The sequence below is a fragment of the Bacillus rossius genome, chromosome 5, assembly GCF_032445375.1.
Source record: "Bacillus rossius redtenbacheri isolate Brsri chromosome 5, Brsri_v3, whole genome shotgun sequence".
Lineage (NCBI taxonomy): Eukaryota > Metazoa > Arthropoda > Insecta > Phasmatodea > Bacillidae > Bacillus > Bacillus rossius.
In genome coordinates, this window is record NC_086333.1 from 79,656,405 (window position 1) to 79,674,426 (window position 18,022).

General features: G+C 45.8%; 1 protein-coding gene across 1 annotated transcript in view; it reads left to right on the forward strand.

Annotated features, from left to right (window-relative positions):
- The first annotated feature begins 1,757 nt into the window (after positions 1-1,757).
- The window catches only part of LOC134532309 (gamma-aminobutyric acid receptor subunit alpha-2-like), a 53,546-nt gene continuing 37,281 nt past the window's right edge, over positions 1,758-18,022 (forward strand). Inside the window, exons 1-3 of the mRNA XM_063368727.1 lie at positions 1,758-2,020; positions 4,404-4,476; positions 4,590-4,662. Coding sequence (XP_063224797.1) covers positions 1,758-2,020; positions 4,404-4,476; positions 4,590-4,662 — 409 coding nt within the window. The remainder of the gene's footprint in view (positions 2,021-4,403; positions 4,477-4,589; positions 4,663-18,022) is intronic.

Genomic DNA, 18,022 nt, shown 5'->3' on the forward strand with positions numbered 1-18,022 from the left:
CTAGGTCAATGTTAGTTAAATTCCATTCCACCTGTGTCCACGCAGTAAAACGGCGGTGGATGATTTTTTTTTTTTACCTTTGCTTTACATTCCGCGTGGAATCCCTCACATGCCATCTGTGACAGGACCGTCGAGCAACCAGTTGACAGTCGGAGAGGCTTGGGTCGCTCCGAGCTCCGCCAATCCTGTTGTCTCTCTCGGCCTCGGCGTGACGCCAACCCCCCTCACCCCCGCGCCCCCTGGTGCTTCCTGCGAGTCTGCAGCGAGCCGGCAGGGTGCCATTCCTGCACTCCTCTCCCCCCTCTGGCCGCGAACAACTGACAGTGGAGCTGCCGCTCTTCGCCACGAACCACGTCCGTGTCTCGTCTCCTGTTCGGCCAAGTTGCCCGAGACGAGCATCATCCACACAAAAACGTTCTTCGAATCCATCGTTTAACGAAAACAATTTACTGATCTCCAGGTGAGATCATACGGCTGGGTTGTGTCGGTGCTACGAGCCGTAATGCCCATCTCTGTGTTCGCCATATTCGCCATCTTCAACATCTTGACCATGACTCGACGACGTGGCATAGGCCTAAACCCGCATAACTGGTAAGTGGAATCCGTTATTTTTTTAATTTAAAATTTCACCCTCTCAACGTTAACTTCTCTGTCGGATTTTGTGTTTCTAACACTGTACCTACTCCTGCTGTATGATACCGTGGATTATTCTCCGGACCCCAAATTGCTTCAATCGAGACCTCGGGATGAGCTACTGCACCTCCTGCACCTAGGTCCAAAGGCAATGCATCACAATCAATCAGAACGTCTTATTCAAAAAATATCTGCATTGCAGGTATTGGTGTGGCTGGTTGCATAACTCCTGGGCGCTCCGCCGGTATCATCTGCGCCGGTTGCCTATCCATCAGGGATGCCACTCGGTCGCCAACAGGAGTCTCTGAACTGGCCACGGATGTGCTGTTGGTCAACCTGTGAACTTTATTTGGCAACATGATGGAGGCCCTCCCCATTGGAATCTCTTCGCACGAGAGTGGTTGAAAGTTCAAGTCCCTGACCGCTGGATTGGTCGTAACGGTCGAGACGACAGAGCTCTTTTTCGCTGGCCTCCACGTTCACCTGACACTAAACGCCACGCGATTTTTTTTATCCTTCAGGGCTTTATAAAAGATCGAGTCTACCTTCCGCCGCTACCTGGTGATTTCCCCGAGTTGAGACACGGAACTGAAGATGCTTCCATTACTTCGGACTTTTTAACCAAAGCGTAGGAAGAATTGGACTTTAGGGTTGGTGCACATATTTAACATTTACAAGAAAACCTAGGTTAGTTTACCTTCAATCTGACGTATGATTTGTTATAAACTGTGATGATATGCGATTGGAACTGGGACGTTCTTTTGTGGTAACTCCAGCGGCGGATCCAGAGGTTCGCCTCGGAGGGGGCACTCTAGGATTTCAGAATAGCCAGAGAAAAAAATGCCTCAAATTTACTAAATTTGTATTTAATCTACTCACACTACACATGGCATCCAACCACCATATTTCATGATTCTACAAGAAATTCATTAATTATATTAAAATATTTTATTGGTTTCAGAAACAATAATTTTTGTCGGCAATGTTAATGTAGCAGACAAGGGGGGGGGGGGGCACTTGCCCCTGATGCCCCCCCCCCTGGATCCGCCACTAGGTAACTCGTTATTGTGGTAAGTGATCATCACGCAAACCGAACTCCCGTAGCTCGTGCATCTTCGTCAGCAATGCTTGTGCAAGAGCTGAAGAGGCGTCGAGGAGTGCCGTGGCTCCTCCTAGGCTCGAAGACACGCCGGCGCCGATTGGCGGAGAGGCCGGAGGGGGGGCGGGGCATGCGCGGGGAGGCGGGGGTGAAGGCTAGGGTGGAGGGGGGAGCAGCCCCGTCGCGCGGGGGAAAAATAAGCGAGCGTATTTTGCTGTCGGCGGCGGGGGTCGCCGGCAGCCGCGGCATGGCAGCTGTGGCGGTGCTCGTCTCCCTGGCGCTCTGCACGTGAGTAGCCGCGACCACGTGGCCCGCGCCCGTCCGCGCGGGAAGCCTAGGATGCACATCGAGTTCTGCCATTCACCGATTACACCCGAACAATTCACCTTCGGCCAACCTCGGGTTTATTTAAAAATATTTATATTTCTCTGTTTATTTTAATGTAGCTACACTAACCTAACTAACCGTCCATAGTGTTTTAATGTAGCTAACCTAACCGACCACTTTTAATATTTGAATTCATTTTTCCTGCGCAAAAATAAAACAAATCCCGAAGTTGGCCGAAGGTGAATTGTTCGGGTGTAATCGGGAATGGCAGAACTTTATGTGCATCTTAGGCCTCCCCCGTCCGCTTGAGTGAAGCCTACGATTCACTCGTTCTTCTGGACATACCCGAATACTCACGTTGGCAAGCCTTCTTTCAACAGACGAGAGAGAGCCAAACCCGAAGTTCCCCGAAGTTCATGCTCGCTTTTTTTTCGTTCTATCTCATTGTATAAACCGGTCTAGCATTACATTTTGCGGTCGATCAGGATAGGTTAGCTACATTATAAATACTTTAAAACATTGTGGAAGGTTGGTTATATTAGGTAAGTACTGTAAAATCATTTTATGGTTGCTTAGCAAATAACTTTTTAATATGTAGCTATCCAGCCAGGGCTAGGAAACTGTTTACATGATTTCACAGTATCTTTAATGTAGCTATCCTAACCAAATCAACCGTCCACAATGTTTTAAAGTATTTATAATGTAGCTAACCTAACCTAATTGACCATTAGTTATCATGAGTTGTATATTTATTTACAATGAACAAAAAAAAACGAAGATGCACGATCGGACGTTTGGCTCTCTCGTCTGTTGAAAGAAGGCTTGCCAACGTGAGTATTCGGGTATGTCCAGAAGGACGAGTGAATCGTAGGCTCCCTCCGCTTGGTCGCTCCTCGCTTCTCGCGGGAATCGCAACCTCTGAACGGCTGCGAGCTATCTGCGTGTCAAATTTATTATCATGTTGGAAGTTTTGAAGAGTTTGTTCGGTCCTTCAGAACCTGACATAATTATTTTTTTTAATAGAGACATTTATGGTCCGAGTCACGGATGTGTAATTAATAACGCACGGTGACTCTGAAAATTAAAAAAAAAAAAAAACCAAGTAAAAAAAATTGAGTATCATGAGTTAAAAGTGCAAATGTTACGTTATTTGTTAAAATTAATCTAATTATTTAAGATAGAATTTTCAGACAGTTGGCAGCATGTATAAGGAAGGGAAAGTATTTTTGGCGGACGAACGAGGTGTGGTGATCTCTCGGCGGCTGACGGACGAACAAAAAACGGACGGGCGACCGACGGACGCGACGGGCTGTTGTAATTGCTGCTTTACAGGTGGGCTGATGTGGACTCAGGGTGGGCCGAGGTTGGCTGATGTGGACTCAGGGTGGGCCGAGGTGGGCTGCTGTGGACTGATGGTGGGCCGAGGTGGGCTGCTGTGGACTGATGGTGGGCCGAGGTGGGCTGCTGTGGACTCAGGGTGGGCCGAGGTTGGCTGATGTGGACTCAGGGTGGGCCGAGGTTGGCTGATGTGGACTGATGGTGGGCCGAGGTGGGCTGCTGTGGACTCAGGGTGGGCCGAGGTTGGCTGATGTGGACTCAGGGTGGACCGAGGTGGGCTGCTGTGGACTCAGGGTGGGCCAAGGTGGGCTGATGTGGACTGAGGGTGGGCCGAGGTGGGCTGCTGTGGACTCAGGGTGGGCCGAGGTTGGCTTATGTGGACTCAGGGTGGGCCGAGGTGGGCTGATGTGGACTCAGGGTGGGCCGAGGTGGGCTGATGTGGACTGAGGGTGGGCCGAGGTGGGCTGCTGTGGACTCAGGGTGGGCCGAGGTTGGCTGATGTGGACTGAGGGTGGGCCGAGGTGGGCTGCTGTGGACTCAGGGTGGGCCGAGGTTGGCTGATGTGGACTGAGGGTGGGCCGAGGTGGGCTGATGTGGACTCAGGGTGGTCCGAGGTTGGCTGATGTGGACTCAGGGTGGTCCAAGGTTGGCTGATGTGGACTGAGGGTGGGACGAGGTGGGCTGATGTGGACTCAGGGTGGGCCGAGATGGGCTGATGTGGACTCAGGGTAGGCAGAGTTTGGCTGATGTGGACTCATGGTGGGCCGAGTTGGGATGATGTGGACTCAGGGTGGGCCGAGGTGGGCTGATGTGGACTCAGGGTGGGCCGAGGTGGGCTGATGTGGACTCAGGGTGGGCCGAGGTGGGCTGATGTGGACTCAGGGTGGACAGAGGTTGGCTGATGTGGACTGAGGGTGGGCCGAGGTGGGCTGCTGTGGACTCAGGGTGGGCCGAGGTTGGCTGATGTGGACTCAGGGTGGGCCGAGGTGGGTTGATGTGGACTCAGGGTGGGTCGAGGTGGGCTGCTGTGGACTCAGGGTGGGCCGAAGTGGGATGATGTGGACTCAGGGTGGGCCGAGGTGGGCTTATGTGGACTAAGGATGGGCCTAGGTGGGCTTATGTGGACTCAGGGTGGGCCCAGGTGGGCTTATGTGGACTCAGGGTGGGCTGAGGTGGGCTTATGTGGACTCAGGGTGGGCCGAGGTGGGCTGATGTGGACTCAGGGTGGGCCGAGGTGGGCTTATGTGGACTCAAGGTGGGCCCAGGTGGGCTTATGTGGTCTCAGGGTGGGCTGAAGTGGGATGATGTGGACTCAGGGTGGGCTGAGGTGGGCTTATGTGGACTCAGGGTGGGCTGAGGTGGGCCAAAATAAGTGGGCCCACCGAGCTGTGCATGTAGAGATCAGCTGGGAGCCGCATCAGGCACAAGATTATGGTTTCGAGAATTTTTGACCTTTTTTTAATGGCTTTGAGTATTAAAAAAACTTAACTCGAAATTTCCTGTATTTTCAAAATATATTTCTAAACTAGCTGCCCCGTGACTTCTTTGGCGTGGAATCAAGCAAATCGGGCCAATATTTTTAGAGCGATGATTAAAAAAAATAAATCATGTGAGCGAGCAACTAAAAACACAATATGAAACTCTGACACGAAATTTAACGTGTTGATCTTTAAAATAATGCCGAGCGTGATAAAAAAAAATATATAAGCAAATTGTGTTTTCAACTACACTTCTGGACGCGAATCACACGTAGTTCCGCACCCGCCGCTAGAATTCGCTGCCGAAGTAGCTACGTCGACTATAGAATAATTTTATTAGCAGACAAAAATTTTAAACAATAAAATGGCTCCGATAAAAGAGAAAAAGACTTAAAAAATACTAAAATCCGGTTTTGGACCTGATTTTCGACAAGTAATTTTATTAAAACATTATATATCTTATTAACATTCATTAAACAGGTAATACTTTAAAGTTTCCCTTTGGTTTTGCGAACTTCTGTTCGCGCCATTTGCCACAGATGGCAGCATTATTTGTTACACATTTCCGTTCAATGCGACTTCCATTATATTCACGTAATTCCCCATACCAAAAGCTAAGATGTTACACATCAAAAATACGCGCGTGATGTAGTATACACATTAATTTTCTGTGTTTAAAACACCCTTAATTTGTTTCACAACATATATAAGTATATCGCAATATGTCATCAAAACCATTTATAATTTGTACGTGATGAAGTGCCACTTAACAAACATACAATATTTTTCAAGTAATGTTTTGGTTTTGGTCTGTATATCACTGTTACTTCCAAACAGTTTTTTTTTGACGTGACAACGTATAATAAATCGATGAACGCCGGCTGCACGCAAGAAAAAGTGTCCCGCAACGCACATTGTCCCGTTACGCTGTGTCCCGTTACGCTCATTGTACGCTTGCGCCGCATCTATCTCTCTTCCACTCGATTGGAACAACCATCGATTTGACTTTTTCGAGGCACATTAAACTTGAAACACTCCCATTCGTTTCATACTTTTCCTATCATCGTCCTATCCTTAACAGAATAACACAGATTGGAAGAAGTGAAATAGCAAACATGTATAATAGTTATAGTTAAAATAATCTCTTAATTAAAGTAATAAATATATGTTTTTTAATTATTGCAAATAAAAGTAAATATATCAATTAAATTGTACATTTCATTTCACTCCTTCTTTGTATCCATACAAAATAGTGATAATTCAATAAAAATTATTCAATTTTATTCATAAAAGTTTGCAATAATTTTATTAATGTTTTTTTATGACGTTGTCACGTTAAACTATCGTCCTTAAACCGACTTTACAGACAACCAATTTTTTAAGTTGGCACTTCGCAGCGAGGTTACTGGAGACAACACTCGACACAACTCAAGTGTTTCTGGATATGGATCTGGCCGTGACCTTTATCAGAGAACCCTTCTAGAGTTTACCTGGAGTCATTCCAGTATATCACGGAAAACCGTAATATCATTGTTATTATTATTATTGTTCTCTACAGAACGGAATAATATGCGAGGGTGTTTATGTGCCACAACGCAAAGGTTCAAACAAAACATTTATTACCATAGTCCTCCAAAATAAACGCGGTTCCAAAAACACAAATTATGAGATTTCATTTAACATACGTGAATACTCGGGCTTTATGGACCTGGCTCAATAACTGGCGACTTCTTAGTGACGTCCAAATATTCTTCATGATTCATTATATGTGAATACAATAATTATGTGATTAAAAAAAGAAATTTTAAATAACTACTTAACCCACACAAGAAACAATTTATAAATCACATCACTGTTTCGCTTTCAACTCCAAATTGGCATTTCCTCCATATGCAGTTCAAATATTAATGTCAAACACGGGGTAACTCTCCAATAAAATCTCTGAGACTAACTATTTACAAGTGTGCTTAAATCGCAGCTCAGAACACTATCCGAATAAGAAGTGTTTAATTATGGACCATTGTATTTATTGTTTAAGTTGAAAGGCTAATGTAAACACCGCCGAGTACTTACGTAGGAACTGTCAGCGTTGCTACTCGGGAAGCCTAAGATGTACATCAAGTTCTGTCCCTGCCCATACACGCCCGAATATTCACCTTCGGCCAACCTCGGGTTTATATATATATATATATATATATATATATATATATATATATATATTTCTCTGTTTATCTTAATGTAGCTATACTAACCTAACTAACCGTCCATAGTGTTTTAAATTGTTTTAATGTAGCTAACCTAACCGACCACTTTTAATATTTGAATTCCTTTTTCCTGCGCAAAAATAAAACAAATCCCGAGGTTGGCCGAAGGTGAATATTCGGGCGTGTTCGGGCAGGGACAGAACTTGATGGACATCTTAGGCTTCCCTTGCTACTCGCCTCGTTCCGTGGTTCGACGGGACGTATTTATTCGCCCAGGGGAGCATAACTCGCTGTCGCCGCTCGCCTCGGGTCCGAGAGACAATTATGTCGCCAACCTCAAGGTCACGTCAGCACCAGAACGACTCGTCGTCCCCCTCCCAGCTGAGCGACCGCAGCTACTGGCTCCTGGACTCGAACCAGCACCGCGTGACGCCGTGACGACGTCTTCCACTCGCTGTTGTCGTGCTGTAACATCTCGTCCTCTGCCCTTGTGTCCGTAAAGCCCTCCACCCATGGCGACTCGTCTGCTTGATCATACTCGTTGTTTCACTCGTACTCGCCGAGCGAGTCTTGATTGCTAGGCCGTCAGATGTTCACCCTCAGGAATATTTAACTCTTCCTGATGGGAACTGCTCCTCCGAGACTACCAGCACTCGCCGAGCGAGTCTTGCTTGGTAGGCCGTCAGGTGTTCACCCTCGGGTGGAAGTCAACTCTTCCCTGATGGGTACTGCTCCTTCGAGACTACCGGCACTCGTCGAGCGAGTCTTGCTTGCTAGGCCGTCAGGTGTTCACCCTCGGGTGGTAGTCAACTCTTCCCTGATGGGTACTGCTCCTCCGAGACTACCGGTACTCGCCGAGCGAGTCTTGCTTGCTAGGCCGTCAGGTGTTCACCCTCGGGGGTAGTCAACTCTTCCCTGATGGGTACTACTCCTCCGAGACTACCGGCACTCGCCGAGCGAGTCTTGCTTGCTAGGCCGTCAGGTGTTCACCCTCGGGTGGAAGTCAACTCTTCCCTGATGGGTACTGCTCCTCCGAGACTACCGGTACTCGCCGAGCGAGTCTTGCTTGCTAGGCCGTCAGGTGTTCACCCTCGGGTGGAAGTCAACTCTTCCCTGATGGGTACTGCTCCTCCGAGACTACCGGTACTCGCCGAGCGAGTCTTGCTTCCTAGGCCGTCAGGTGTTCACCCTCGGGTGGAAGTCAACTCTTCCCTGATGGGTACTGCTCCTCCGAGACTACCGGTACTCGCCGAGCGAGTCTTGCTTCCTAGGCCGTCAGGTGTTCACCCTCGGGTGGAAGTCAACTCTTCCCTGATGGGTACTGCTCCTCCGAGACTACCGGTACTCGCCGAGCGAGTCTTGCTTGCTAGGCCGTCAGGTGTTCACCCTCGGGGGTAGTCAACTCTTCCCTGATGGGTACTACTCCTCCGAGACTACCGGCACTCGCCGAGCGAGTCTTGCTTGCTAGGCCGTCAGGTGTTCACCCTCGGGTGGAAGTCAACTCTTCCCTGATGGGTACTGCTCCTCCGAGACTACCGGCACTCACCGAGCGAGTCTTGCTTCCTAGGCCGTCAGGTGTTCACCCTCGGGTGGAAGTCAACTCTTCCCTGATGGGTACTGCTCCTCCGAGACTACCGGTACTCGCCGAGCGAGTCTTGCTTGCTAGGCCGTCAGGTGTTCACCCTCGGGTGGAAGTCAACTCTTCCCTGATGGGTACTGCTCCTCCGAGACTACCGGTACTCGCCGAGCGAGTCTTGCTTGCTAGGCCGTCAGGTGTTCACCCTCGGGTGGTAGTCAACTCTTCCCTGATGGGTACTGCTCCTCCGAGACTACCGGCACTCACCGAGCGAGTCTTGCTTGCTAGGCCGTCAGGTGTTCACCCTCGGGGGTAGTCAACTCTTCCCTGATGGGTACTGCTCCTCCGAGACTACCGGTACTCGCCGAGCGAGTCTTGCTTGCTAGGCCGTCAGGTGTTCACCCTCGGGTGGAAGTCAACTCTTCCCTGATGGGTACTGCTCCTCCGAGACTACCGGTACTCGCCGAGCGAGTCTTGCTTCCTAGGCCGTCAGGTGTTCACCCTCGGGTGGAAGTCAACTCTTCCCTGATGGGTACTGCTCCTCCGAGACTACCGGTACTCGCCGAGCGAGTCTTGCTTCCTAGGCCGTCAGGTGTTCACCCTCGGGTGGAAGTCAACTCTTCCCTGATGGGTACTGCTCCTCCGAGACTACCGGTACTCGCCGAGCGAGTCTTGCTTGCTAGGCCGTCAGGTGTTCACCCTCGGGTGGAAGTCAACTCTTCCCTGATGGGTACTGCTCCTCCGAGACTACCGGTACTCGCCGAGCGAGTCTTGCTTGCTAGGCCGTCAGGTGTTCACCCTCGGGTGGAAGTCAACTCTTCCCTGATGGGTACTGCTCCTCCGAGACTACCGGTACTCGCCGAGCGAGTCTTGCTTCCTAGGCCGTCAGGTGTTCACCCTCGGGTGGAAGTCAACTCTTCCCTGATGGGTACTGCTCCTCCGAGACTACCGGTACTCGCCGAGCGAGTCTTGCTTCCTAGGCCGTCAGGTGTTCACCCTCGGGTGGAAGTCAACTCTTCCCTGATGGGTACTGCTCCTCCGAGACTACCGGTACTCGCCGAGCGAGTCTTGCTTGCTAGGCCGTCAGGTGTTCACCCTCGGGTGGAAGTCAACTCTTCCCTGATGGGTACTGCTCCTCCGAGACTACCGGTACTCGCCGAGCGAGTCTTGCTTGCTAGGCCGTCAGGTGTTCACCCTCGGGTGGAAGTCAACTCTTCCCTGATGGGTACTGCTCCTCCGAGACTACCGGTACTCGCCGAGCGAGTCTTGCTTGCTAGGCCGTCAGGTGTTCACCCTCGGGTGGTAGTCAACTCTTCCCTGATGGGTACTGCTCCTCCGAGACTACCGGCACTCACCGAGCGAGTGCTGCTCGCTCGTCCGGGGACTCGAACCAGCCAACTATTTTCTCATGCCACCACCTTACTCCAGCTAGGTGTTTACTGTTTTCTTTACTCGCCGCACGAGTAATCACTCTTCGACTCAGGACTTGAATCCAGGACCCTCGGTGCTGGTGACGTCACGCCAAAACCTCGGTTGTGTTTCCTCGTGGCAGAGCTTGCTCCAGGGGAGGGATGACGCTGGCCTTCAGTCGGTGCGGAGGGCGGGTGGAGCTTCGCTGGGTCTCTCGCGCAGTGGCGGTGTGGTGCCTCGGTGCGTCGGAGCAGAAACTGAGGTTTGTATATCCTTCCAGGAGCCACTGTCATTGTTGACCAGAACATCCTCTATACTCCGTTCGTCGAGGCTGTGCAGGAAGAAGAATCCTTCTTTTCACAGACGAGAGAACCAAACGCCCGATCGTGTATCTTCGATTTTTTTTTGTTCATTGTAAATAAATATGGCGGTGTTGATAAATGATAATAATGGTCAATAAGGTTAGGTTAGCTACATTATAAATACTTTAAAACATTGTGGACGGTTGATTTGGTTAGGATAGCTACATAAAAGATACGGAAAAATAGCATGAACTTCGGGGAACTTCGGGTTTTGGCTCTCTCGCTAGGCGTGAGTGAAAAGAAGACTTCCCGTGCAGGAAGCATAAGCAGCGGGCGATACTTTCGCGGCCAAGTAACAGTCAAGTGTACAAGAACCTTCTTTCTTATCCTCTCTCGAGCTTCGCGCGTCTAGCCAACATGCGAGAGCTGAGTTCCCCTTGCACTGGTAGAGCAGCAGGAAGCATCCTACCAGGGATGTGACGAAACACATCTCAATCGTCGCGGTGAGGTTAGCGGGCTGGAGATAATACACGTTACATCGTTATTAGCATTATCAATAATATTTATCCCATTATTCTCATCATATACACATATTGTTTTTCAGGACATCAAACACTCACAAAAGTATCCTATGTGAGAGCGCTACTAATTTATTTATGCTTAATTTGGTATTTTAACTACGTTAAACATATTGTTGTGTGTGATCCAACAAGGGAGGTATATCTCAATCGGTACAGTGTAGCACTCATTTGACTTATTTCTGATTAAAAATATTTATTTAACATAAATTAGAAAAGTTAATCATCATGAACGATGAGTGACGCACTGATGTTGTTGAGGCGTACTGCTCATTTATTTTGAGGTTCCATGTATTTAAAACAAAATAAATAAAATTAGCAGTAAACACTTTTATGTATACACATTACTATTTGGCATGCGAGTATTTTAACACAAAAGTTTAAATCACTAGCATGGTCTGAATAAAAATAAATGGTTAACAGAGTTGGAATGCATATTTTAAGTGTTGATAAGGAAGACTGCAGTCACAAATAACGATAACTATTTCGCCCATGACACAGGCCTGCTTAAAATTACGTTAAAGTATCATCCCCAAATTCGGCAAGTAGTGGAACATGCCCGCACCGGGGATACGCGGGCATGGAGGAGTGCACCTCGCACACTCGCTGCTCCCGGGCGAAGACACTGCGGCGCTCTAGCAGGGCGGCCCCACACCCACAGTGTTCTCGTTCAGCCAACTCGCCCCGGGTGCTGACTCCTCGGTCGGCTGGTCGCTCTGGAACTCGAGGTGGTTGGGAAACTGCACTCGCCACTCGTCACGATGTCTCCTTATGTCCCCCTATGAAGCGCTCATTTTCCCCGCGAGCGCGCCTTACTCGCCCGGCGGATGTGGCTGCAGATACAGACTGATTACAAGTAGCTCGGCATCTGTAGCTGTAAAAACTACTCTTCACGACGATTCCTGAAGTTCTTGGTAGGCAACAGAAACTAACCCCGCGAGTACACCTTACTCGCCCGGCGAGCATGAGTCCAGGTGCACTGGTAGCAGAGCGTGGTTTTTTCCCATGGACGTCTGGGTCATGGGCCCAGCACGCTTTCATGAATGTAATGGGGCATACGCACATTATGGTGATTCCAGTGTTATAGTGAAGCCTATCATCTTGAGAATGAGTACTAGAATATTAAATACTCGCCTAGTGTCACCCAGTGTAAAGGAGCCTTGTACCAGTCAGTCAACTGCACTAACTGCGCAGTAATACATAAATCTATGGCTTGATCCAAGTCAAACAGGTATAAATAATAAAATCAAATCAAGAAAAGTAATCTGCATTGTGTATTTTATCTTGCCTTTATGTTCGTTGGTAAAAATATTTTTATACATATCCATATAGCTACAAATATGCATACACTTGTCTTGTCAATCCAAGGTCTTCATGAACATGTATATGTATGTTGAATTATTTACTAAGGTGATGTACAGAAACTAAAGAAGTCTAATGTTAGGATTAAAGTGAAGTAAATTTTAAAAATTAGAATATTTTGTTTAATTAAAAATTAAAAATTTAATAAAAGAGAGTGATCGCAGATTTTTTAAGGTAGTTAGCAAACTATTCTTCATTTATATGTAATTCACAGTGGCACAGCCTGAACATGAGTTGTTTGTACACTCAAGCATCTTTGACACTTCACTTACTTCACTCTCGTTTTCTCATAAGTAAATTTTAGACATCTAGTCGACCTGCTTATGACTTAAAATTTTATAAGAATTAAATGTAAGTGCTTATTGTTTCCTACTACATGTAACACGAAACACACTACACATACAGTCTGAAGCATAGTGACGAGCAGTGTATCTGATGATCATAGACATAGATGAATTATTACCCCTCTTGACTTAGGCCTTACCGAGTTGTCTCATGTCCTTCCGTAGATGTATTTAAGGCAAAATTATCTGCTCTGGTGTCGGTGGACAGTTTGGCTAACCATGCCCTTGGTCAGGACATGCTTGGAGCTCATCCCACCTGCGCTTTACTCTGTGACCCCCAGTCACCCAGCAAACAGCCTGTTCGGCCCCTGCTAGCTCTGTCGAACTATAACCGGAGTTGTGTCGCCAATTACCGTGGCGGCCCATCAAGAGCATGAGATCCCGTGTTGGGCTTGCACTGAGCATTGGAGCCAACCGCTGTCGCACGAGTCCAAGGTCAGCGCGGATACACTTCGCAACTAAGGCTACCCGTTCGTCCTGAGTCCTTTTTACAGTGATCCAGAAACCGAATTCATCATAGCTCATCGCGTCCGTCCGCCACCAGTTCATTCGCTGGCTGATCGCGATCGCTGCTCGAGCGTGTTCCACAATGTTTCTGGCCAGTTTGGCCCCACGCTAGTGACTCTTGGTGGGGCAAGTTCATCGCCGAGTGTTTATCATTTTACAACGGTGAAAATAATATTTCAGAAGATTTTTTTTTATTCCTGGAGTTAATCCTGTAACACAATTTTAACGCTATATTTGAGTGTTTCTTAACTTTCATCTTTAGAAATGGTTTTCATATTACGTCTAATAATTTATTAATATAGTGCCTAGTGCAACCAAATATTTCGTTATTGGTTATTTAGAGAATGATGGCTGAGAAGTTTTTGGACGCAAGTGCGGCTAATGGCAGTGGCCATGAAGCAGAGGGCCGGAACTAGATACCCCGGTGGTGCCATCGCCCAGACTTAGGTACAGCTGTTTCAAGTCTAGCCCAGCACCTATTCTAGCACCCCCTACCATCTAAGCCTTGTATGTGGCCTGCAAGGCGAAGACAATTTTTGAGCGAACGTCGTGAAGCTTACAATACAGCATGAAAATTTCTGTGTGATCACCCGTTATAGCTATGTATATCCGCTGTCCAAAAATACACGTTTAAAACGAAGATTTCGAAACGTATGACTTGGTAACTTAAAATAACTCATAATGAGACACCTGTCAGAAATATCGAGCTCTTTGTCAATGGCGTGTTCCGGAGCTCTGCATGCGGTTTGCAGCCGACCAGGCGCCACCTGGAGGTGCAAGCTGACATCGTGCAACGCAGAGTTGCAGTCGCGAGGCAGGAAGTGTCCTGGAACAGGACGGCAGAGTCCTCGCCAGGACACGTGTCCTCGTGTCCCGCGCAGTCCTTGTGTCCTGGCCAATCAGACAGCAGGTGTCCGTAACACTACAGCGGCCCAGATGTATGGTTTTTTTTTGACGCGATAACGTCTTATAAATCGATGAACGACAGCTGCACGCACGAAAAATTGTCACGTTCCGCCTGAGCCGAGCGTGCAAGAACCGGCCAACCACCGTGCGAGAAAATCTTCTATAATATCAAACAGGTTAAGGCGGGCTTTATAACTGAATGTTCGTGATTTTATTTAAACAAATTATTTAGATTGAATTTTCAAAAACTGTAAATACCTAATATTTGAAAATTAAAAAAGTATGAAATTTTTCATCAATGTTTTCTTGTAGCGTTATCACGTAAAATTATCGTCCGTAAACCGACTTTACAGACAACCCCCTTTTTTTTTTATTGTGAAATATGTTCATTCGAGGGCCTCGCGATAGAGGGACAGGGAAGTGCTGCAGTCAGAGTCGTGCCACACAGCAGGGAAACTGTCCTGCCGCGTTCAGCCGGCAGTGGTCGCTAGGCCACGCCGCAGTACGCCGCTGCTGTGCGGGTTGCATCGACCGCGGTGCTGGCTCGTGGGTTGCCCCTGCACAGTCCTCGCCGGCGCCTCGGGTGCACATTCCTTGAGAAACACATTCCGTTCTTTGAACGATCCTTGCAGTGAGGAATGTTTGTTTGTATGTACGTCTTATTTTTACATGTGGCTGAGTTAAGGCGTGGGCGCCGCCTTGTCTTTCACTAAAAACAGATTAAAAAATATATACACTATATACAGATATAAAAAAAAGATTGTCTGTAAAGACGGTTTACGGACGATAGTTTAACGTGACAACGTCATAACAAAACATTGATGAAATAATTGCATACTTTTATGAATAAAATTGAATCATTTTTATTGAATTATCACTATTTAGAATGGATACAAAGAAGGGGTGAAATGAAATCTACAATTCAATTGATAAATTTACTTTTATTTGCACTCATTAATTCAAATATGTTTATTACTTTAACGAAGAGATTATTTTAACTATAACCTTTTTACATGTTTGCTATTTAACTTCTTCCAATCTGTGTTATTCTGTTAAGGATATAGGACGATGATAGGAAAAGTAGGAAACGAATGGGAGTGTTTCAAGTTTAATGTGCCTCGGAAAAGTCAAATAAATGGTTGTTCCAATCGAGTGGAAGAGAGATAGATACGGCGCAAGCGTACAATGAGCGTAACGGGACACAGCGTAACGGGACAATGTGCGTAATGGAACACTTTTTCGTGCATGCAGCCGGCGTTCATCAATTTATTAGACGTTGTCACGTCAAAAATGGCTAAGTTAAGAAAATAGCTTACACTTAAACTACGGATAAAAGTATGATTAAATAATTTTTTTTTCAACATGTGTTCTTATATTGTGTACTCATTGCGAACAGAGAAAAAGTACTCAAAAATATTTTTAAAATATTGAATAAACACGGACAAAAACTGTGATTACCAAAAATTAAACTTATATAACTACATAGTATGACTTTAAACTAATTATTATTGAACCCTACATATTAAGCTAATTAACTTATCACATAAAATGTATACGCCAAACACACACACATACAAACGTACTTGAAGTAGCTTGGGGGGTAAATGGATCACAGTTACTACCCATTTCAAGTTACGATAATATTTTTTTTTAAATATTTCAAAACAGGCTTTCTGAAAGCTATGTGTGAAATTTGTTGCCTAACTGGCAATTGATTTTTGTCATACGTCATTACTGGCGTTGTCGGTTTAGTCACATAGCTCTATGTCTCTATGTTGTCCAGAATATCTGTTTAGTACATCGTTTGGTTTGTCTGCACATCGCTGTGTTTTCCTATGTCTATTCATGACTTTATTTAGGTACTGTTATAATGTCAACTGTCTCGTAGTTGTCGGCCCGCTGTGTTCGTCTGTGCTGTGGTATTATTTTCTGTGTGTTTGCGTATTCACCTTTTTTTGCCCGCAACTAAGTTTTCTTTTTGCAACATTCGGGGATTGGATGCTTGATGACAATATGGCGGAATACAAGATTTTGATAGAGGTTAGAGGTCAAGGTCAAAGGTCAAAGTAAAGGTCATCCAAGATGGCCACTGTGACTGTGGGAGATCGGAAAAGGCGCCAGCAGTGCTGAGAAAGTCTCAGGGCTCAGGACACAGCCAACTGTCTGGTCAGCTGAGTGCGGTAGAGGGGCTGAGGCGGCGACTATGCTGGGTTGGTGGCCCCAGCCGCTGGTCTAATACCCTCCCGATCAAACAACAGGGAGCGATCCCTAGCAGTTCTGTATGTTAAAAGCTCTGGAATGTTTTAAAAGAGAACTGGAAGATACTCCCACACTACCCTTCAAGGGCGCATATTGGGAGCGGAACGTGAGACGTGACGTCTGAATCCAAGATGGTGGTCGGCACCGTAGGTTCCACAACCTTGAAGTCTGCCGCAGGACCGGCTAATTATATACTACTGATTCTTATGTTTGTTAGAATTTTTCAATATTGTCTGAAACTTCGGTCTAAAGTAAATATTTATGTAACAATTACTGCAAGGAGTGGAAATAACAAGGGTTGAAAGACAAAAAGTCTTTAATTTATTTTAATTTATATTTTATCAAATTCATTATAATTTATTGTATAAATCGTAAACTTCCTCTTAAACCTTTAGATGAAATGAACTAGTGTCGTTAAAACAGGTGTTAAAATTAAGAAAATACAAAACTTCTTTAGTATCAAATTCGTTGAATTTTTTTTTTAATCGTCTTAATATTATCTTAATCATTGACCAAAGAAAAATTTTATACGACCACGTATTAAGTTAGTGCAAAGGATGAAAAATAGTGTTTGAAGGTATAAAAAATTGCATAACTACCTTAGTTGGCAAAATGAGAAATTCGTTCTAAGCTACTCAATGATAGCTGCACCGAGTTAAAAACATTCAAAATATTTTTGCTTGCATGGAATATGGGAAAAAGTTTAATCGATCATTTTGGAATATTGGAGAACACATAGTACTTATGTTATTTAATTTTAAGATCTTATAATGTTCCAGGAGTTTATAGAAGTTTCCAAAACATTTCCAAAAGAAATAGGTCATACAAAATCTACCTACGCCTGTAGGCTATGCCGAAAGGGATTTTTTTTTAAACCTACTATACAAAAATTTTTATGAAATATAAGGCTCTATGAAAGATCCAAATTAATTACAGTTGCATGTCTGTGGGTAAATAACCTCACGCATAAAATTTAACATTTGACATCGGCTGATTTGACTTGATTTTTGTGTGTTTGTGTATTCATCTTTCTTTGTCCGTTCTTTGGGTTTTCTCTATGACTTACAGCGCAAACTAACAGATGGCGTTTATCCAAAATAATGATTTAAATAAACATAAATGTGCGTCGTCATTCTTTTGAGCTGTATCGCCCTATACTTGGCGTTCAGAACAGCCTGTTGGCAGGGCAGACCATAGAACAAGGAGGTGGGACAAAGAAGTGCGACTCTTGCAGTAGAAACTGAAACCATGTTTGGCGCGACATGTGGCGCTATCTGTTGGGTGGGCCCATAACTACTAGCAAAAGATCTCGAGCGGGAGGTTCAAATCCGAAGTGCTTGCTTTATGATTATAATTTAACTACTTGACGAATAACGAATGGCTTAGTAGAATACAGTTACTGTGCAAAGAAATCGCTTAGTATTGGTTTGTAATAAAAACACATGTTCTATGTAAATGAGTAGTGATGCAATATTTATGGTATGACATACCTATATATATATATATATATATATATATATATATATATATGTGTGTGTGTGTGTGTGTGGCTACCAAAATGAAGTGAAAAAAATTTTTATTGCTTTTCATTACTTCTCACAATCAATGTAGCTATGTTGGTAATATACTATGGCATCTACTATCCGGCGGGTGGGCCCAAAACTAATTCAAAAACAAGGGCTCCGACTCGGAAAACAGA